General features: G+C 28.5%; 1 protein-coding gene and 1 pseudogene across 3 annotated transcripts in view; both read left to right on the top strand.

Moving 5' to 3' along the window:
* Positions 1-1,758: 1,758 nt before the first annotated feature.
* The window catches only part of LOC112600181 (radial spoke head protein 3 homolog B), a 28,284-nt gene continuing 6,098 nt past the window's right edge, over positions 1,759-23,944 (top strand). The window contains exons 1-9 of one of the 3 annotated variants that reach the window (XM_025347350.1): positions 1,759-2,316; positions 5,590-5,671; positions 5,777-5,827; positions 6,033-6,203; positions 7,009-7,134; positions 7,238-7,441; positions 8,676-8,790; positions 8,863-8,943; positions 12,067-12,731. In XM_025347350.1, the coding sequence (XP_025203135.1) occupies positions 1,865-2,316; positions 5,590-5,671; positions 5,777-5,827; positions 6,033-6,203; positions 7,009-7,134; positions 7,238-7,441; positions 8,676-8,790; positions 8,863-8,943; positions 12,067-12,227 (1,443 nt within the window). In that variant the 5' untranslated portion in view covers positions 1,759-1,864 and the 3' untranslated portion in view covers positions 12,228-12,731. Of the gene's footprint in view, positions 2,317-5,589; positions 5,672-5,776; positions 5,828-6,032; positions 6,204-7,008; positions 7,135-7,237; positions 7,442-8,675; positions 8,791-8,862; positions 8,944-12,066; positions 12,732-23,944 lie in introns of those variants that run through there. The other 2 variants (XM_025347352.1, XM_025347351.1) reach the window with 2 other exon arrangements.
* On the top strand, positions 14,247-15,962 carry LOC112600183 (annotated as a pseudogene).

The following is a 23,944-nucleotide window of genomic DNA, read 5'->3' as shown; positions in this document are numbered from 1 at the left end:
TTAGTTAAAAACGTCTCAGTAGTCCAATACATCTATGCTGATGAATCACTTACATCAATGGCTGTACTTATTTTATTAGTACCGAGTGTGGAGAGATGGATAGCATAACAAGGATAACGTTGTAAAAACACTGTGAAATACGATCATAATCGCAAGTTTTAAGGAATAGCACAGCACTATGAGCCGTTAATAAATTATTTAAGTGTGTATAAAGTTACTAGACGATATATGTATATGTGTCGAGAGTCGCACGCAACTATATCATGATTTTGTCTGACCACCACCGCGCCACGACCACCGAAAACTCTACCTTCATCATCGGTTTTAGTGCCGTGCAAATACTACCGACTATCGTGTTCGGTAGCAATTCATTAAAATCCCAAATTTTTAGTCACCAACATAATGTATCATCGAGGTCATCGTGCATTATACAAATATAGCAAATATATGTTTATATACCATATTTATACACGCATAGTGCATACTGCATATTACATATAATGCATAGAGAGGTGAACAAAAACTGCATGATAAACCAAAGACAGAGGTACTAGATGTACATAATACATAAATAAATATCACATAAGCAAGCTAAATAATGTTAGGATGGAGTATAAATATATCTTAATTGTCATGCTGTCTTGTTACTGTGAATTGTCAAACTATCAGTTAAGTAAGATGATGTAACCATACACAAAAAATCCAATTCTTTGATAAATTTGTTTTAAATCAGGTATTCAAAACGTAAAATTATTTTCAACACTTATCGATACTTGACCTTTTTTGGAGTTTAAATTAATATCTAAATATAACAATATTTCAAAAACCTGAAAAATCGTTAAACCTTTAACATACACATACAAATTGGCTGATAAATTACCATCAGTGAATCCCTTATGTTCAATAATAACAAATACGAGAGTTCATACAATGTATAAAAACTAAAAAATTATACTCACAATTCAATGGTAAATTAATTAGTTATACATTTGAAACAATTGACTGACTATATAAATCGAAACGTACCATCATAAGATTTAAAATATATACCCAAACTTAATCAAACTTAGGTGAATTTCAAACAGTGGCTTTAATATCTATTTATTCGAAATGTATTTTACTTTTACACCCATTGTAATTGGTAATTGGTGTACTTGAACACTTAATCATTATTTTAAAAACCAACAAATAAAAATGACTGCAATAATAATTAGATACCAGTAATAAGAAAATATCGTAAATAAGTCGAACGTTACAGTAAATATAATATATAATAATATATATAATACGCGCTATCGAATACAGCAGTTAATAAATATTAATGTTAATATTTATTACATAAATACGATTCGACTGCGGCGAGCAAATAAAAGTTTTTGATAGTTTTTAAATAGTCTGATAGAACCACTGGTCAAATTATTTCACAACGGTCGCTCTGTATACCTAGGTCTTTGTCCAATACAGCAGTAGGTCATTAAACAGCTGTACAGTGTTCATTTAAAAAAATATATTTTATTATTTCACCGCAGGCGTCGCGCCGAGCCACTGACCCGCGCGCGGGTGGTCAACCACGAGCGCCTGCGTAGCCCTCAAACACGAAACCCTTAAGCCCGTGTCGCACACCCACGCTGATTCACACGCACACAAACACGCTTTCACGCACACAAACACGCTCTCACGCACACGCGTCATAGTCATAGTCATCATCGTCGCTGTTGCCGACCAGTAAATTCAGTGCCGTTCGACCCGATGGCCGTCGCGTTTGTCGGGTGTCGTCGTCATCGTCATCACCGCTGCGGTTCACTGGCATATAATAGTTCTCGCGTTATTTCCGGCTAATAGCTGACCGGAAAAACAAGAAAAGATGCTAGAGAATAACAGCGGTACAGACGGCAGCGGCGGAGACGACCACACGTCCTCATCATTTACGGTCATTAATGACGACCCCGACCACCGCAGCCGTCGTCGTCACCGTGATCACCGAAATCACCGAGATCAGCACTCACATGACCGAGACCCGCGACACTTTGCCCGAACCCTAGATTCGAAGCTCAAAAAGCTAAAGCGACAAACCGGCGACGGCATCAAGCACGCATCCAGGAAACCTGTTTTCGTGACCACAGTGAAAACAGGAATTTTTCTGGATCCGCCACCCGACCTTGCCGCCTTGCTCGGACTTGACGACCGTTCGTCCCCATCCGCCGTCGACTCAGACCGATACTACTCGTACTCGAGCAAACCGCGCGTGCTCCACGACAGACAACACCAACGGTGTACCTTTTCCTACTCATCCCAAAAAACCGATAGCAAACCCGAGTGAGTATAAATGATATGTCCCGAGTTTCACTACGATGATTTTTCGCTAAAATAATATCCTTGTTGCTAAAATAAATACCTATTTAGAAGTGAACAAATTGTCAGTTTATATATTATGATGTGAATCTTAAAGAAAATAAGAAAATCTTCATAAAAATCAAGATTGATTTAGATAAATACAATCAGCTCTTGTTTTTTACTTACATAACCATTATTTTGACGAGAATAAAAAAAATGTAACCTGCTCCTCTAATACTTGTTCAGTTTTGATATAAATATATTTATTTAATTATATCCAAAATGGCTATTTTAAAAATGAAATTACGAAAATATTTTTTTATTCAATTTATAACATTAATATTTACTTATGAATGTATAACTGTTGAGATAGCCAATTAAAGATAATCTATTGGCTATGAGATACTTTGTATGATATTGAAGTTTTTGAAACATATCTATGTATACGAGATTACGGTGGCCTGAGGAATGGAAATTTGTTTTCGTGACTTGCCCCATGAAATATGGCGTATCGATTTTATCCAAGTACTGTTAGAGACCACTGAAAATTAAAATTACGTATTTCGTTTAAAATATTAATATTATATAATTATGTTGGTTGCGAGTTTTTCTACTGAAAAGAATGTACGACCTAATAAGCGTTTTCTGTAGATCACTAGTAAAAAAGTATTATCGAGTAAAGTCAATAATTACTAATGTTCTAATTTGATATTTCGTTTTTGTTTTCTTAGGAATTTTCCTAATCAAAAGTTTATCATAATTAGTGTATTTAATATAGTCGTCTTGAGGGTTTTCAAAAACTTTTTGGGCATAGTTACCTATTAAAAGTGAGGTAACTTGATGTATATACTCAGATTTACGACAATGTTATTTTGAGGGAATAAAAAATATACGTTTTACTCTGATGGAAGTACTTGTCCATTTAAATAATAAAACTATGTGAAAAAAACGAGTATCGTCAAAATAGATTTCAATAAATAGGGAAGAATAGACTCATTTGTTTTACCATGTCTAATATATTTAAAAATCTAAAGTATAAATACCTTTCAAATAAAATATTGATTTAAATTTTTTCTAAATTGAGTTTACGTTTATTAAAATTCTTACCTACATTATAATTTTATTTATTATAAAGTAGGTACACTAATACCTATATATTTTTGATACAGCTGTCACGTATAAATGAAATAATCAAACTTATCAATTGGATAAGGTGTTTGTGATTAAGCGAGCTAAATTATATTAATTTTTATTTTGTATAATAAGGCTATTCAATAATATTGAATTTATTTTATATTTACGTGTTATAATTATCATGTTATGATCCTTATAAAATGACAAAATATACATATTAGTGTAACAAATTGAACCAACAAAAGGTTATTAAACCCAGATATTAGTAAGTGAATCGGTAAAATAAAATATTACTTTTTGTTTTATCTGAAAAAAATGTCTCGAATGCCACTTTGTGTATGTACATTACTGCACGGTTTCAATTGTACTATGCATACTACACATTTACACATTATAAAGTCGATAGTATTGACATTCATGACCCAACTCACTTTTGTTATATTGACTGAGATTCTTCATTTCTTTCTTAAAACTGTTTACAACACTGTAAAATTACTTAGATTGTTATCATATTTAAATAACCGATATAAAATAAATAGTTAACAATGCATAATTAAAATGAGTTAAAACTATGAATTATCAACATTTATTAACCTGATGGTAAATAATTTATATGGCATACATTACATTTTATGTTTTAAATTATTAAAGATAAGTTTACAATATTTATTTACTAGAAATCTACAGAAAAAATATCAATTAAATAATAATTAAATTTTTATAAGCAACTTTGTTAAATTTTGATGTGTAAAAAAAAATACATCATTAATCGCAGTAATTTAGTATATTATTAAACTCACGTGGTCTTTACAGCTATAAAAATTCGAATTTATGTAGTTGTAGCAGTATGTAATATTACTTTAAAGTACAATTAATTATGGTCTATGGATCAGATAATATTAATACTCATTCGTATATAGTGTATACAGTATTACAATATTTCACATGGCACATGATAATCAACTTTAAAGTGACCAATGACCATGACCTTTGGCCGTTAAGGATATTCATAGGTAGAATTATTTTTAGAAGCAAATGTATACGCTCTACATACATACACTTATCTTTAATAACTATAACGAGTAATACAATTTAAGATTGATATCTAAACATAAATTTGCTTGAATAGAGTGAACAAAATAAATATATAAGGTATACCCTTCTAAATTGTATAAAAGCAAATAATTTATACAATGTGCTAAATGCATGATATAATATAAAGTAGATTAAATTTTGATAGTGATTTATAAACGTATTTTAATTGCAATAACGTCATAAAAATTATGACTGTAAACTAAATGATAATTATTTTGGAAATGGTCATTATTGTTAATATATAATTATTATAAATAAAATAATTAATGTGAATTTATACAAATATACAATTTAAATCCTATCTATTATTTAGAATTCTATTAAGATATGATATCCTTTTGAAATTGAAATAAAAATGATAATTTGAAATCAATAATGTTAATTTTAATTTTATACTAATTGTCTAATGAAAATCAATGAATGTCAAAATATTTATTTAACAGTAATATTAACCAATAGTACTGTCAACAATATAGTAACTGGCTAGTCAAAAAATCTTCCACTTTCGAAAAGTTAGTTCCACGATTAAAAAAAATAAAATCAATTTCAGTTCTTTTTCGTTTTCCTATAAACGCTTTTTAATACTCATTAGTCATTAGTCATTAATAATGTCAAACAAATATGTCTTACAAGTATTATTACATTTGTAAAATGTGTAGAAAAATGTTTTTTTTATTATTATTAACTCGTTCACCTAAAATAATATATATTTTTTTCTATTTTATAGTGGTTAACGTTGTGTACGTTTTATTAGGTTGATTTAAGGCCGTACATTCTTAATTCTCATAAAAAAACTTTTTCTAGTTAAAAACACCCAAGTTTACTTATGTCCTACAAACCAAGCACGCGAACCAGTCGTTAAATATTCATACTTTTCTTTTTTTTTCAAACCATAAAGCATTCACTTGTCGTCCTCTCGACAATCTTGCACACCCCATTTCTTCAATCAATTCTTCAAGAACTCAAATTTGGGTCAAAACGATGTGTAAATTATGTATTTTTTTATTTTAATTTTTTTATTTACAGTATGTGTAAACAAATGGGTTACACGAACATCATGCACGATAAACGGGTAGTAAGAGGCAGTAATTTTTCAAAAAAACCATTCGTAAGTGTTACATATTTTTATTTTTTTGGACATAATGTTTTATTATTAATATAATTTTGTTTTACATGAAAAATACTATAATATAATATTATTAAAAACATTTAGCGTCCAAAATGGAACCCATATTTTGGGTATGCTAAACAGTTGTCGTCCGAGGTGAGCGTCTTGCTTACACGCATGCGCTACAGATTTTTAATTTTTGGTTTTTTAATTTTTAAATATATTTTTATATTTTGGCTTTTGAATATGCTGCAGAATATTGACATTAGCTCACTTTTTGCTATGCTACAACATTATTCTCTAATAACTTATTAAATATCGTGTATCAACAGCTTTTAAAATTCACAATATTATTCCACAGTTGGGTAAAGAGTCATCTGCGTCACGAGAAGCAGAAGCTCGTCGACGAGCCATGGCCAGAAAAAAAGCCATTGACTATCAGACCAGAGCATTGCGATTGCATCTAGGAGCGCCAAAACTTACCAGAGGCCGACAGAACGTGGATATCCAAACTGATGTACATCTAGAAGAAGTGAGAATATAAAATTATATTCAAATATTAGTGTTTTTATCAAAGGTAGGAAAGTTAAAAGGAAAAAAAATTAAGTCGAACTAGACGAGTTACGTAAATAATTATTAGATAAAAAAATTTAGATATTCCTTTTTATTGTACTGTAATGGTTTAATCAATTATTAAAATTAATATCTCTTAAAATATTATCTCCTAAAGTATGATCAATTAAATAAATATTCAATTATTTTTAATTTTAATCATATTTATTGTTACGTACATATTTATGTTAAATCAACTTATTACATTAATAATTTTTCAAATTAACTGTGAAAAGCTATTACGATGAATAAATTTACAATAATTTTTAAGAGTGATTAAGTTAATTAGTGAATAAAAAAAAATGTATGGAATTAAAAAGTTTAAAAAAATAATTGCTTAATTTTTGAACTACCTTTACATTTTTTGTATAGTTTATACAGATATAATGTATTGCTCGTACTCGATTAAATTGAATAAATATTTTCTCTTGTAAAAACATAATACATATAACATATTAGGTATATTATATAGATAATTTATATACATTCTAATATAAATAGATTCCGTTTTTATTTCAGACGTGTTCTGATGTATAAAAATTAACTATATTCATATAAAATATATTATAGTAATATTAAAATAAACATTTTTTTGTGATTGTTGAAAATGAAAGTAACTATATCTATTTATAGTAACATTAATAACTAATACGTATTAATAAATGATTCCAATAAGGAGTTTTGTTGCGCAAATAATATATTATGTGATTTATTTAACTCAATAGTTGTATGATTATCCAGTATCTCAGACGTTTGGGGCCCAGACTGAATTTGACCAAGAGCTATTCTCGAATCCAGGAACTGGGACGTCCGCTGGTACCGATGCGTCTACCCAAGTAGACGATAAAGATGTAAGTTAGTTGTCGAGACACGCCCAACAGCGGTTCGGATAAATAAGCAAACCATGATTCAAGGAATGGTTGTCGACGCGTTTTTATACAATGTGTTTTTTAGTTATTCGACTTCGACACCGAGGTAACGCCGGTAGCGGAAACCCTGATTGCTGACGTGTTCAGACAAGCTATGCGCGAAGTGCTATATGAAGACGAGCTTGATACGAGGGCACGGCAACAAAGAACACTTTGTATGCGGCGCACCGTCGAAGAGATCGAAAAGCAAAGACTGCAATACGAAGACGAAAGGCTGAATAAAGTTATCGTGAGTATCAACATTTTAGATTCTGAACGAAGGGATGAATGTATTGATTTTACAAAGATGTGTATTTTTTACTTGTACTGTGTACACGATAAGAAGCCAAAAAAATATTTTGATGATTTTCACCTTTGAGGGTGGTTTTGGATAGAGAATTTAATCTAGCTTATACTTAAAACAAGCCAAAATCAAAAATTCCCAAGGCTTTTTTTATACTTATAAATAATAAACAAAAAATTAAGGAAAATAGGAATTTTCACGAAAATTCAATAGCATTATTAAAATAATTGTTAAGTACATGGTTATTTTAAAACTTTTACGCATATTATTATTTATAAGAATAAAGTTTTAAAAATATGTAAATTAATTTTAAGATATTACCTAATTATTTATATCATGAATTTATTTACATTGTTTTATAATAAAGTGATATTGACTCATAAGTTAATAAATATAGGTAATATATAATATAGTATAAATATACCATTTCATAATGTTCTATAAAAAAAAATATTGAATCATTATTTACGATGTCACGTTCATCAAATGTAGCCTATACAAAAAATATCTCAGGATATTATAAATAAATAATAAACGAATCATACGTTTTATTTTAATTATAATAAATATAAATTGTTTTTAAATTTTAATTCTAGATTCTAATATATCATTGCATAACTCATTACACAATATTTGATATTTAAAACGTTTTTTAATGGCAAAAATAGTGTTTGGTATACTATTAATTTTTTATCTCATATATTCGTAATATTTTTTTAAAATAGTCATCCGTGAGCAGTACCACTATTCAGAAATATACCGACATGCGTTCAAGTTACTATCATTATTATATTATACCGAATAATAAAAATAAATATTATAGATATGCAGTAATGTATGCAACTCTTTAATTTAAAATACAAAAATATTTCATGAATATCTGCAGCGTAAATTATTTTTTTATTCTACCCAATTTTTGAGCAAAACAAATATAATGACATTTTATAATATAGGTAGGTACTCTTTAATTATTAAGTTTAAAATAAATTATTCATTATCTTGAACATCAATAGTTATTATAATATTATATATAAATGTAGTTATTAATAAAAAAATATATATATCACACTTATTTAAGAATATTAGCTTTAGAAAACTATTTTTTTTATTTATATAGTTCATTATTTCTAAAACCTTAATATGCTTTGATTTTATTATTATTACTATTACTTTATTGCAGGCTGAACACGCTCAATTGTTTGATGAAGGCCGTGTGACTAATTTATTGCCAAAAGTACTTGAAGATCTGAATCAAGAAGGAATTTCTTCAAATACAACTGCTAATAAATTACAAAGTAAGAATTCATTTTTCCTACCACGTTATATTTTATTACATTTTGTACCTATATGTAATGTATTATCAACAGGTTCAGAATTCGTATCATGGCTGATAGAAGAACTGCAAACTAATAAAACAAAACACACCGAAAGTGACGACATTTTAAAAAGTATGATTTATATAGAGTGTTGAAATTAGTGATATCACTAATATCCGGTTCCAATACTATTCAGATAATCCGGAATATTTCACGATCCTAGTACGTTTCAACTCAGGGAGCGGAGCCAAAACCTTTCTGCATAGTGTATACATATTTTTACCGATGCAAATCTAATTTAGCGTGAGGCGCTCATCAGAAATCCATATAGGATTCGTAATCTTAATTTAATCACTTAAAACAAATATAATATTAAATTTTACATGAATTAATTAATAATAAATATTATATATTTCTGTTTTATTACTGTGTTAGTCGTATTATATTATAATCAGGCTGGATTACATTTAGTGTTATTGTATAAATGTAAAAATTTATAATGTAGTGATATTTTGCATTGATCTCATTTGCTTGTATTTTGCTCCTAAATTTCTTTTAATTTTTATTGAGTTGTTTCTACTTTAGATGGGCCACGTTTTGATCCTTACATTTTAAACATTTTTTTTTTTTAATGCATTGTTAATTAATTTATAAAAAGACGACTAATTCATAAATATAAATATTGATAATAAATATTTATGTAAATTAAATATCATATTTGTTTTAAGTGATTAAATTAAGATTACGAATCCTATATGGATTGAGCGCTCCACGCTGAATCAGATTTGAATCGGTAAAAATATATATACATTATACAGAAAGGTTTTGGCTCCCACCCCTGCACGTTGAAACGTACTAGGATCGGGAAATACGCAATCCGGATATCCGAATAATATGATGGATAAAATTCAAATTATCTGAATAATCGGGATATTTTTAACTTGTTGCTTAATTATTAAAAATATAAATATTTGTTATTTAATTTATAGGTTTTAAACTATGTTTTATTTAAGTCGGTTAAAACTTAAAATAATAGTTCAATGTAAATTTTATATCCCTAGAAAATTTGAAGTATTTGGATTATTAGGTTATTAAATGTTGGATCGGATATCCGGATAATCCAGTTAATATATGCATAAAAAAAAAAAATTATCAAAATAAACAATTAAAGACTCGTTATTGACGAAACAAATGTCAAAAATATTATTAAAATAAACCAAAAAATGTAAATATAATTATTAATAAAAAAAAAAGTAGACAAGTGGATAACGCTCTGCTATAAATTTAGGTGTCGAGTGGGTTAATAGTATAAGTATTTTAAATTTGAATTAATTATGATATACCATTGTATACGAAAAATTATCTTATACATAAGCTTAAATTATTAAATGTTTTATGATATATTGTTTTAATATAGCTATTAAAGCTATAATAGTTTTTTTCTCTTAGTATGGTAGGTTAATTATAATTATTTCCTAAAATATTAAAATTATTATATTATTATTAGTATTTAATTATTATAATATTATAGGTATATTTATACCATAATATAATATAAACTTTAGTAAATCAACATACAATAACAGTTTTCTGTAAATACCGTAAAAGAATGAGTATTAATTTATAATGTAAATAAATAAATCAAAAATGTCATTGCATAATATAGTAAAATATAATGTATAATAATATAATATACGTAAATATTTTAAGTCCTTGCGTGTAATAAAAGATCTATAAAAAATAATTTTCTTTCTATATTTATTAAATTTTATGGTTTCAGTATGAACTGCTTTTGAGAAATTTTGTATTAAATTTTCAAAACTTGCTTATAAAAATAAAAGTTTTTATAATTTTTAGTTATGTATCTATAAAATAATTTGCAATTTTTTGCAGTTTTTTCAAAGTTTCAACTTCAAATACATATATAAAAATTGTGGCTATGTATTTTTAATATTTTTTTTTATACAAATATAAGAAAAACTTATGTGTGTTCTCAGATTAATTTTTCAAGAATTTCAAGTTCAAATTTGAATAAAATTTTTTATTTAAACTGTAAATAGGTAACGATATTAATTGTTTTAGTATAATTATTTAAAAACATTATTCGTAAGGACATAAAACTTTTACGTTGTATAATTAGATAAATTTTACTAAACGCAATGACATTTTTGATTAATGTTATATGTTTATACTATGAATTTATTTTTATTCTAGAAAGATTTTATTAAATTTTGAGTTATGTACGTTTATATAATAAGGTATAAATATTTAATGATTAAATAAATACTTATAAAATAATAATTGCATATTTTCAGAAAAAAATCAACCAATTACAACGTAATGTAATACTAAGAGTAAAATAAAAAACTTAAGCAAAAAAAAACATCATGGAATATACTTAGTAACAGGGTCGAATATAGCATATTTTTTACCTAGAGCAAAATATATAATTAGCGCCCTCTCATAATTCAGTCCCCTCAATTAGACCACTGTTATATTTATGTTCCAGTTACTCTATAGAAAAAAAAATAAAAATTGTTATTTGTATTATAATACACATTAAATAATGAATAAAAACTGTTAATATATCCACTTATTATTTTGTAAGCCCCCCTCTTAGATCCGGTTCTTGCTTAGTAATATAGGCTAACAGATTGTCTTCGCTCATAATCGTTGTTCGTATACAATGATATAATATCATTGAACTCAAAATTAACACACTCATAACAGTGATTCGCGCAACACTTAATGTACAGCAAAGCATTACCTATTTATCTGTAATTTTCTGTATTATTAAAAAAAGAACTGAGAACTTTTTGCTTTTTACCCACCAAAGTACCAATCTGTCACCAAAAACCACTTACAAAATTTAAAATAAAAGTTTTTTACTTCCCCAGAAGGTGAGGGAGGACAGACGAAAAACGTATATTATTATAAAATTAATACATTGCGCTCTAAATCTAAAACAGTTAATCCTATATGTTAGGCAGCTTAATGGAAATAATTAAATATAATTAATAATAATACAAGTATTCAAATATATTGCAATAATATCGTAATAATCTTCATCCTAAATTCTATATTACTTTAGTTAATATATTGTATTTGTAATGCTTGACTATTGAAAATGTAATTTTAATTTTCTAGACTTATTTTTAAACAAATATTATTTACATTTCTCAAAAAATTATAACTAACAAGTTAAGTTCAATTTATTTTTATGTAATTATAATTATTTTTATTTTTTGGACTTAGGTATAATCCATGATCTCGTAAAACGTCGTTTGGATTCATACAATGAAATTACTGATGTAAAGGATATTGAACAACCCGAAGAACTATTTAAAGAAATTGAATCTATAACGTTAGAATCTGACAAAAAAATTGAATTGCATAATCCAACTACCGATAGCTAAAAGCTCATTCAGAGCAATTCGATAAGAAGAATAAGAAAATTTCTATAACTTTTGTCTACTTTATCCAACCCAGAATATTTTTCAAAAATATCGATAGGTGTTATATATTATAGGTCTCAGTATTATAAAAATATATTAAATTATTTAATATAATCATGTAGAACTAAAGCCGCATCCCCATCCTAACAATTCTAACCTAACCTAAGCCGACCCATTCCACCGACCATAGCCACCACCACCCACTACCTACTTATCTAATGTTACTGTTCGAAATATTTCTACACATGCGTAAAAATTGATAGGGACACAACCTACCACCTAACTTAACCTAACCTATTGCGATACAATCTTATAACCCTAGTAAAATAGCTTACGACTATAATATAATACTCTAACTTACATATTCATCTCCCCGCTCCTACTACCTAATCCACAGCCGCCGTACCCAGCGCTCTCTATCAGTTATCAGTTATCATATTGTTATCAGTTATCACGTTGTTATCAGTTATCACGTTGTTATCAGTTATCATATATTATTATTTATTACTAACCACCAATCACACAGGGTTATTTAAATACTTGTATGCTGACTGAAAAGGAAATTTTATTTTCTCATATTATATGGCGGAAAAATTGTATAACCTAGCATTGCAATGCTGTACGTTTAAAATGTTAAACAATATATTAATGTATTGACCGTGTGCGGTGTGCTACACCGAATATGTATTTACACATTTAAGAAATAACCTTCGTCAGAAATATTTATGTTTTGACATATCTCGACTTGTCTATCGATATTTTGTCGAAAACACACATATTAACCCGGCCCTCTGTCCGTCGAAGAGTGGTTAATCTGTTTTCAGTCTATAATCATTTTTAAATATATAACTAAATAAAATAATACATAATTTAATTAAATTTATACCAATGCCAATTTAGATTTTACTGAAATCAGTGAAAATAATTGGTTTTATAATTGGAACAAATACTTGGGATATATTATAAATGAATCGATGATTGCAAAAACGACATGAGTCAATTTTTTAAAACTTTTGAATAATTGATAAAAAAATGTATAATTTAAATAATTCTGAAAAAAATTCTAATTTAAAAATGAATACTTGTAGAAATATATTATGCACTGATTATACATAATTTGTGTATATAAATAATATGTTTCTTTATTATTGACTTAACAAAGTTTTCTGACTCGTGACGTTTCACAAAAAATGTGACTTGTGTTGTTTTTGAAATTATTGATTCAAATAATCTTTAATTTTATTAAAAATAAAAGTTTGATTATCTTTTAAAAATATACTCGGATATAGTCTAGTATTAAAAATTATTAATTATTAAAATTAATTTTAATTCACAATATTTATTTACCTTAAAAAAATTAATAAACTTACGTACTTTTTAATACATCATATTATATCTAATAATAAAAATAAAAATAGTCAACTTTTAAAATTATCGAAAAATGTTGTTTATTAATACTACTGAGTAACAATGAATGTAACAATTAATTAATTATCATCTTCATGATTACATTGAACAATTCATGCGATAATGAAGTGGCTGGCTAAGAACTTGGTGCCACGTGACCTTGTTGAAGTGAAAAATTATAATCATAGTGTTAAGACTGTAATACTTGAGGTTGTGATTTAAAGTTAGAATATTTATCCTATAATTGGCTGTCTAGAGTTAAAATTTGTAGCTTTACTTCATTTATGGCACGCTGTGATAGATTTTTTACGATTCTTAAAATACTTTTGAAAAATAGATCAAATTATTTCATAATTTAAAAGCATAAATTTATAATTGCATTTTATTAATTTTAGAGTTAAAATTAAAATGTTTGCAATACAAATTAAAATAATTTAACATGCAGTGTTTCATGTGATTTAATCAATAAATATTTATTTAAATACAATATATTTAATTAATAAAACTACTAACTAGGATTATAATAATTTCATCGTACTTGTTCTACCGACTGTTCTTGAAATGTGTTTCCAATTGTTTTCTTTAAAATGAACATCTTTATGTTTGGGGTAAGCATTATCAAAAATTTCCCTATGTTGTTGCACAAATTCAATTTAAATTTTTAAATTTCATCCCCGATTGAAGAAAAAACAAATTTTTTCGACATCATTATTGGTTTTGAGACGCAAGACGTCAGAACGTTAAACTAGTCCAGACTAGTTGTGCGTCCGAACACACTACGACACACGACAGACGAGCTGCGTTAAACGCAAGTAGGAATACGGTCATATATAAAATACATATATCTAGTGACAATGCGTCATACGTAACGTTTAGACGCTGCTGGGAAAACATACCTTAAATCTTAATACTTTTCCGCACGTACATCTCACCATCGCTCCGCGTTTCTTCAAGTCTTTATAATTTTTCATTGTTTATTATTTTAATATGACTGATTCAATCGAAGCCAATGCAACGTTGTACAAGAAGACTTTCATAAACGTGCTACCGACTCCACCAGCAAATCTCATCGAATAATGCTAGCTATACACTCGACTTTGCAGCTCGTAAATTTGTACATATTGGTATCGACCAACTGAAAAATTTCAAGTCGTTGTTCATTTATTAACTTCATCGCGACACGTACATATTAGTATGGATTTATTGAAAAAAATATTCTCGTAAATGAGGAATATTCTGTCGTTCTTATTAGATACACTACAAAAGTATAAGCGAGAAATATTTTTTGAAGATAAAATAAAACTATCGAGTATGGTGTATAGCGCTGAAAACGTGATGGTGATAGAAGCAAAAAATTGTGATGGATGCAGAGCACTGTTGAATCGGGTTGACCTTATACGTCTTCAATATCTTGAATGTTATATTTTCCAGACTGTCGTTCGAAAAGAAGTATTCATCGCTCCGGTAGTTATAAAACAATATGAAGAGATTACCGTGTACTTAGTCAAGAAATTCGCTCAACATAAATAACCACAGAAAAATATCGATGAGATGGCAGTTTTCATCAAGAACATGCAAGACGATCTAACCGTGAAGTCTTTACCAAATTTCACTAAACAAATCCAGATGTGTGCAGCTAAATAATTATCCGAGTCTTTGTTAAACCAGAAGGCGAACAACTCATATGAGGTAATTCAAAAATATATTTTGACATGTTCAAAAAATATTTTACAAATTTTTTTTATTTTTATTTTAGTTATTCAATGAAACGAGGATCATTTCTCCACTCTCTTCTCCGACACTGATGTCACAACCACCACCAGCACATTATCTGAGTTTTATTACACCAAACACGTCATATAGAATATTTGATAACCCGCATAGAATACTCGATGAAAATGACGGACTGATACATTTCAATCTCTCGCCATCTCTGTTTGATGATAATGACTTACTCCATGAAATAAAAAACGCAAACTTTTTTAATTAATGCGTATGTATGTTTATTCATGTAAAATAAAAACAACCATGATATTTAAAAGAAAGTATTTCTATTGATTAGTAAATCAGGTAATATTTACAAGTTTCAAAATTTACAATTTTCTAACATCCCCGTTATAAGTTACAATCTGATCGTGTAGTATTAAACAATAAGCTGTAGTTTTGTCAAGAATAACTGTATCCGTCTCAAATTCTATCTGAAGGTCGATGATTTGATATTGTCGTTTTGCCGCATTAAATCAAAAATAACGATTGGAACATGGTTTTAATAAATATTTTTTGATAATAATGATACGATTTTATATAATATGATTTTTGAAAATCTCTATAAGCTTTAAATAGTTTAGATGTTTGATGGTTTAGAAAATCAACTAGAAAGTCTTCATATGGATACACTTCAGAATTTAAGAGTACTTTGAGATTTTTTATCCTACAGAGATCGAATTGACCAGCGTCTTGATTTATATTATCTTTTCGCTCTGTTTGAAATCCAATCAAAATAAATCTAGGTTTTTCAAGTAAGTTGCTGAAATTTACCGTCTACAAATATGTGTTTGAGGGAGCACTAGATATTCACAGAGATTCCAGGTTGTTGACACACATGACAACATTTACGTAAATCAAATACTTTTAATAGTTTTAATTTTTCCTTATCAATTACTTTGATAATAGGCATCTTCCATAAGACTTTTGTCAGCTCGATTGTAAATTTTTTTATTTTTCTCAACGTTATCAACACCACCCATAACGTGTTTAACATCAAATAGGATAGAAGAATGTTTTAAAATTAGTTGTTGGTTACAATTAAGTAATATTTTTTGTAATTCTCGAAAAATCTGAATACATGCTTTAGAGGAATAATTTCGGTAAACAGCATTTTCCAATGTATGCAGATCGTTTGGAGTATATGAACAGTATTCTTTTAAGCAAAATTATATTCCCGGCGATTTTATTTTTTATATCTCAATTCCGTTTATTTCATATCGTATTTCTGAGTACAAAAATGTCAAGCCATTATTTGAAAAATGTACGTCTCCAACATCATTGGTAGGTTTTTGTACTTTTCCTTCTATGTAAATATACTCTCACATGGTATAGTATAAAAATCTAAATTTTGAATATTTATTCTAATTTTATCGTTGTACGAAAAAGACGCGTTTGAATATGGTGAAAACGAATGATACTTTGTGTTATTGTACAATCGTCAACATAACCGTCTATAATGTCTAAATATGAGTCATCCATCATTGCAACGAACGAAGAAAATTTAAATTATTTATCATGAGCCTGGTTTCGTTTTTCTTCAATTTAGATATAGACATATTCACTGATGGTATTATACTGAGGGTATTTTAATGGTAGTACTATTTATATTAAATTTGAGTGCCATATCGGAGCATTATTTGTTAACGAATTGTTATGAGTTTACCTCGTAGATTTACTAGAAAATTGTTTTGATCTCTTGGTACAATATTTATATTACTTACTTCTTAAACACTATTGTTGAATCTGAAAGACACTAGGTGCCTTAGTACCTCAACTATCTTACATCCTACAGGCACAGTTGGATAAAGTCTGTGTATGGTCTGATTCGTCGTTGCGTCACAAAATAAACCGATAATTAAGTTGTACTCTACTTTTATACGGTTTACTTTTATTATGTTGACTGTATTTTCAGATTCATGAGTAGCATCAGTAGTATATACGTTTCTAAATTCTAAATCCCAATAATTTAGCAATGCTATTTTCGCTAAAAGAGTCAATCTCATGATTTACAGGATATCATACACTTTAATGTATTGCTGTTTGCTTTTAATTTAAAGTCAGTAACATAGTTTGGCATCAATTTTTTAATAACAGACTCTAGATCCTCCAACTCATATGAGTCAATTGATATAATTGCATCTTTATTTTGACCGACAAAATTACGAAAACCTATAACGTTAAACCAGGTTCTATGTTTGGAATTAAATTATTTGTCTACTAGCTCAAAAGACAAATCTGCACTGTATTTTCTTCTTCTATAGGTGGAAAAATAGTATATGACAATTCACTCGGGTTTCCATTTAAAGTTATCGCGTGTATAATAAAAATTTTAAACACAAGTGGCCACAGTTTGTTATATTATATTTTTGCTCTTTGTTATGATTATAATAAATAATACATCCGTGGAAATATTTTTGTACTTCTAATGGTGGTTGTAAATTTCCAAATCTGTTGTAGTATTCTACTTTTTCCGATTTTTTTATAGACTACCCAATGCAATCCTATACTATTCGCCATATACAAATTGATAATCCCAAATTCTGGGAATAAATATACTGATATAATTCAAAATCTATTTTTAACTGGTAGTGGGCTATTTGTAAAACTACAAAAACATGAGAGCTAGAGCTGTATAGTAAAACGCTGGGTCCAAGTTGTAAGTTCTCATATACAAGTCTCTAAAGTTTTCAAATAGATTAGCCAACAGGAGCACGTCGATTTTGAAATGCAAATCAAAATATTTGCCAAGCATTTTGCAATCAAAATGCTTCCACACCTCCTTAACATGATTATAATCTTCTTTTATATGCTTCTCGTTGGTATACAATAGAAATTATCTTTCTCTGATAAATGCGTTTCCTGAAACTTGCTCCAACTGTCTGTATAGGTACTCATATCGATACACTTTATGAGTAACAAGAGGCATATCTACAGCACTTAAATGTTTAGAGATTTCTTTAAACTTTTGAAACTTTAGTGTTAATACATTTGAAGCAAGTGATGACAAACTGGAGGCAATGAATCTTAGAGTTTCGACAATTCAGATTGTAAAGATATTGTTAACATACTTGGAAAATGAGATGAAATTTTTTTCACTATTTGGAATAACTGTAATTGCCTGTTTATCATATCCCAGCTTAGTTACAATAAAACGAGCGTCGTAATTTGACAAATAATGGAAAAAGCTTGATATTAAATTTGGTAATTGAAGTTTAAGGTTGCATGTACGAGTATTACATAATGTTTGATGGGATAAATGACAGTGATCAGTTACTTTATAATTTTCTTTAGAAAATCCATTTTTGCATAAATTACATGTAGTGCACGCATTATGTAACTGACGTTGTTTAGATTACGATATTAAAAGTATATTGGTTTTGAGTAAATTCTTAATTTTTTTGAGAAACTCCTACTATTCTCTGCATGAAATGTTTTGCAACGTACTGATTTTGTACATTTCCGCGGAAAATTAATGGTTTAGTTGGAATGTTGAATTTTTCAAGCAATTCTACGGGTATGTTGTTATCTGCCTTAACAAAAAAATCATAGCTCATAGTCTCATGTTTTTGAATTATTATTGTATTGTTCCTCTTTTTATCATTTGTTCTTTCAAGTAGTACTTCCAGGTCAGCATAAACTACTAATGGATGGCGTTGCGTTTTTTCCGATACGTTAAATTCTTTTATTGATCTAGGCACAGGCATCTGAGGTAGGATAGGCTTATGTGCTCCACATATCAGCTTGTGTTATTCGAGCCGTGTGCGACTTTTTAATTCATATCTGTTATTTTGAGTATCAAATTATGTAAAAAAACATCATTTACAAAAAATAATTTGTTCATTATGTCGAGTTTTTTGTGAGCGTATAAATCGGGAAAAATTAGATATATAGGTAAAATGACTGTTATCTCCATTGGTTATTAATAATAAATTGGAATGATCTACGTTTTCTTGATCTACTACCTTCAGTGAAAATACTTCATCTTTTGGGAATTTTTGCGGTGGTTCAAATTTTTTTCGAGCCTGTAAACATTAACAGCTATACGTTTTAATTATTTTTTCAAGATTTTTAACTTGATGTAACGGCGTCGAAAATTCTATTTTGTTAAAATTATATTTATCTTCTTGCTCGTAATAATTATTTTATATACGCTGCTTATTTATACTCATACATGTTTTGCTAATATACCCCACTTACAACACTGCCGGTCTGTATTTTGTGGGTTAATTATGACTTTTTTATTTTCGATTAAATTTGAACGGAATGTATGATGACCCAGACATCGGTGAATATTTATAAACGCCTAATAATATTCCATCAATATATTATAGGGTAAACTTACTTCCTTTGCTAAAGTATGAATATTGATCTATCATTAATTGTCTAAATGCTTCTTCAACAATTTCCCATACTCCGATTTCGGAAAAAAAATCGCCTTGGCCAAGGTCTTGAATGCACGGTTTTCTAATGAATTCTATACATTCGGACAGTTATATGTTGCTTCCAACTTTAAATTAAACTTAATCGTTTGAATATGAGCAACTTGAGTAAATCGACTAGCTCGGTTTTTATTGAATTGAGAAACATTGTGTAATTGGTCAAATTAAAAATATTTTTGATAAAATATCCATACGATACCATACGATTTTCTTATTTGCCGATGATGATATCTCTACGACGCCGGAAGACACTGTACGATTTTCATTCGCGCATTCTTAGCCCTAACAGCTGAGATTGTATTTGCGATAGAAAAACGTTTGCCGGTAGTCTTCGACAAGGAATCTTCAATTTTTTTTTTTTTTTTGTAAAAAAGAACATACCTAATAAACTATTGATGTAAAGAAGAAAAATTTTAAAACTAACCTATATTTGTGTTTGTCAATTTTTCGTATTCATCCAAGACCTCTATGCAGATATCATCATTGTTGAAGCATAATTTGTCCGATCTTTGATTTGACGAGCCTGCTGGAATGTCCAGAACAAAAACCAGTGGCGCTGATTGTATATTGGATTTAGAAGATTGGGCAACGGTTGGGGAAATATGCAGTCAACGGTTGGCGGTCACGATTTCTTGTGTAAAAATAAATATTAAAATGTAAAAAATATAAAATAATATACATACATACCATGAACGCATTTCTTATTTCTATTGAGATTCGTGTTGAGGTAAATGTAATATCACACAAGGTAGGTACATGAAAAATGTGTGCCATCGTGAATTTTTTTGTCTTTTTAAACTGTCCTTACGTGTAAGCGTAGTTGCACATTTTCCACAGCCAAACATTTGAATGAACAAAAAGACACACACTAAAGATATCTCGAATTATATTGCACGTATTCGTCAGTTAAAGACTGAAGACGTACTGAATACATCTTGTCATTTCTTGAACGTAAAAAAAAAAAAATCCTCACATTTATTTGCTTAGTCAGATATTTTATCATTATATAATATATAGGTTAAGTTATATTGTATTTTTAACAATAATCGCTTGTTCTTATGAACTATTAAATTTATGTTTAGTGTGGTGATAGATCTGACTACGGCGGCTCGGGGTCAATTACGAACTAGTGAATAAGAATGGGAGATGAGAATATAGGTAAGAATATTATATTATAGTCGTAACTCGTAAGCTATTTTACTTGGGTTATTACTCATTAGATTGTACCGCCATATATTTACTATGAGAAAATAAAATTTCGCCATCAGTCAACGTACAAGTGTTTGAATAATGTGATACGGCATTATTACTATCATATATATATATACAATATAACATGTTTATATTGTTATTATTATATTTATTGTATAATGTGTGACGACTTGTAAACTTGTACAATTTTTATCGTACATTTTTAATTGTGCCAATTACATTTTCGGTCGTGATTTATTTTATATACACTGTGCTCCCCTCTTTTAGCGTTCGACTCACCACGGTGTTAACGACGCCTCGCGTAGCGAAAAACTCGAGTACTTTCGTTTTTTGCACTCACTCGCAACAACCGGCTCTTTACCTTCAACTCAACGCAACGTTTCGCAACCACGTGTTCGCCCCGTTTGGTACCACCTATTTCGTTGTAAACGCCCCAAGACTTTGTTCTTTTCTTATAAACATTTGTTAGCCTTCGTGAATCATCTTTTTATTTTATCGTTTTAATAAACTCACCTTAACCCGATGCTTTTTTTTACTCTAACGAGACAATGAGTTGGTCCATTGTTGTCACAACGACAATTGTACTACAATATGATAACACTGATAACTGATAGAGAGCACCGAGTTCAGCGGCAGCATGGTGAATGGGGTAGTGGGTGGTTGTGGTGGTGGTGATGGCATGTGAAAGGAGAGTAGTAGGATGCGGATGCGACGGCTGTTGTCTAGTGGAGGGGTAGTGATTGATGGAGATGGTGGCTGTGGGCTGAGAGAAAGAGTTAAGTGATGCGGATGTGGTTCTAGAACTCTCCATTTTATCCTACTTTAGCCCTAAACGAAATAATAAAACATTGAAAGATAAATATTTACTTAAACATATGCTCAGAGTTACAAATAAAAATTCTTTTTAATTAATATTCGTCATAAATCGTAATCCACCGTGTTCAGCGAATTTAGTTAATTCTAAAATGATTGCATGAGTATTTAAACCAAAATACCTATGGATATTAAAGTTATATTAAATTATTTTTATTAGAGACAATTTATAACACAATGAAATCAAATGCCCAATTGGTAATTTACTTGCGCTAATTTAAAAAAATAAATATAAAAAGTAAAAAATAATATGGTCAACTTTTAATGTAAACATATAACAACACCTTTATAATAAAATAAATTAGAAAAAATATTTTGAAAAAAACGAAGACAAAACTCCGCAAAAAAATATTTTTAATTATTATAATAATCGTTGTTAAGTAGTTTTAGAAACATAACGTATGAAATAGATGAACACCGAGACGATGAGCTTCAATCAAAAAATATGCCATTGTAATGTTGTATAGATTGAAAAAAAGCATATGCCTAAATAAATTATGTGATTATCTATTATTAAGTATTATATAATATTATAAATTTGTTGAGTCGTATCAAAAGTTTATGTATTTTCGAATATATATATTAAAACTATTATAATAAAAAAAAACAGTGATTTTTGTAAATGTATTCTGGGGGTTTATTTATTGATGAAAATGCAGTGCTTATTAAATCACGATTAAGAACAAGTATTGTGTAGTCTACTGACGCGTACCTGGTACTGTCACGGAGCTGGGTGCGGATAAAAGGAAAAGTAACCAGAAACAACAACAAAAAAAAAAGCAGTTTCAACAACGTTGATGTAAAATGTAAGGAAAAAAACCAAGAACAAAAACAAAACAACTTCGCAGTACGCGGAAAGTAAAGTTTTCGTACGGTATGTGTGAAAAGACTGATTGCCCTGGACCGGTTCGCGATGTCGGCGATCGAACGTCGTCAACTGGTGGTTGAGTAGAGAAGTAAAACCGCGTTACTACGTAAATCCATAAATTTTTAAAAGGGATTTTTCTTATTTCTTCCTCCCCCCTCCCTTTATTATTTGAGGGTTCTGCTTTATAAATGATGTGTGTAAAAAAAAGGCTAATTAAAAGTATAAAAGTTGTGATATAAAATCGGCATTGCATTATGTGAACCTATAAAATATAAGTAATTAATAAAATAAGTATTTTTAATCGACATTGAAAGAAAAAAACTAAAAATAATTGAAAATTTCTCATGCCTTTAAAATAGACAAAATATTTTTAAATGTTATTCTACAAATAATTTAAATGTCTTGTATAAATTTCAAATATATAGGGTAATTCATTATTGAGTTATTACACCAAAAAACAAAATCGATTTTTCAAAAATTGGATTTGAGTAAAAAATTTTGTTTTTCTTTAATTTTTTCCCAAATTATAAAAAAGTACTAGAATTTTTTTTTAACTTAGACCCTCTTAAGTTCCAATTCACTATCAAAAATCATCCCCATAATTGAAGATCGAAATATTTTTGCTTCCTCAAAAGTTGATGATATTGTCTATATATACTTGTCTAAATAAACAATAAAATAAAAATAAAACACATATCATTATAAAATCAATGATGTCATCATTCCGCTTGAAATCTAAAATTTAAAATACCAATGTATATAAATTAAAAATTAATATTTTTGGAAACCCATATAAATAATACGCGTGTTAATAATTTTAAATACCGAAATACACTTTAAAAAAATTAAACAAACATATGTATAAGCTTAACTACTTACGTAAAATAAATCGCACGTTTGAAGACATTTTATAGATATACGCTACTACGCTGATGTATCTTATTTTTTTTTTTATTGATCTTATTTAAGTTCGGCAACTAAGGCCTTAAGCTGTGGATAAGAATAGTAGGTTTTTTTTTAGTAAGGTTTGTTTGTAAAGTTTAGTTAGTACAGTTGAAACACGTGTGTGTATTTGTATGCGCCATGGATTTATCACAAAGAACTCGGGTGAT

The sequence above is a fragment of the Melanaphis sacchari genome, unplaced genomic scaffold (genome assembly GCF_002803265.2).
Source record: "Melanaphis sacchari strain LSU unplaced genomic scaffold, SCAv2.0 Contig61_pilon_pilon, whole genome shotgun sequence".
Classification (NCBI taxonomy): Eukaryota; Metazoa; Arthropoda; class Insecta; order Hemiptera; family Aphididae; genus Melanaphis; species Melanaphis sacchari.
The sequence above is the reverse complement of the archived record's forward strand: the minus strand, read 5'-3'. Positions and strand labels throughout refer to the sequence as shown.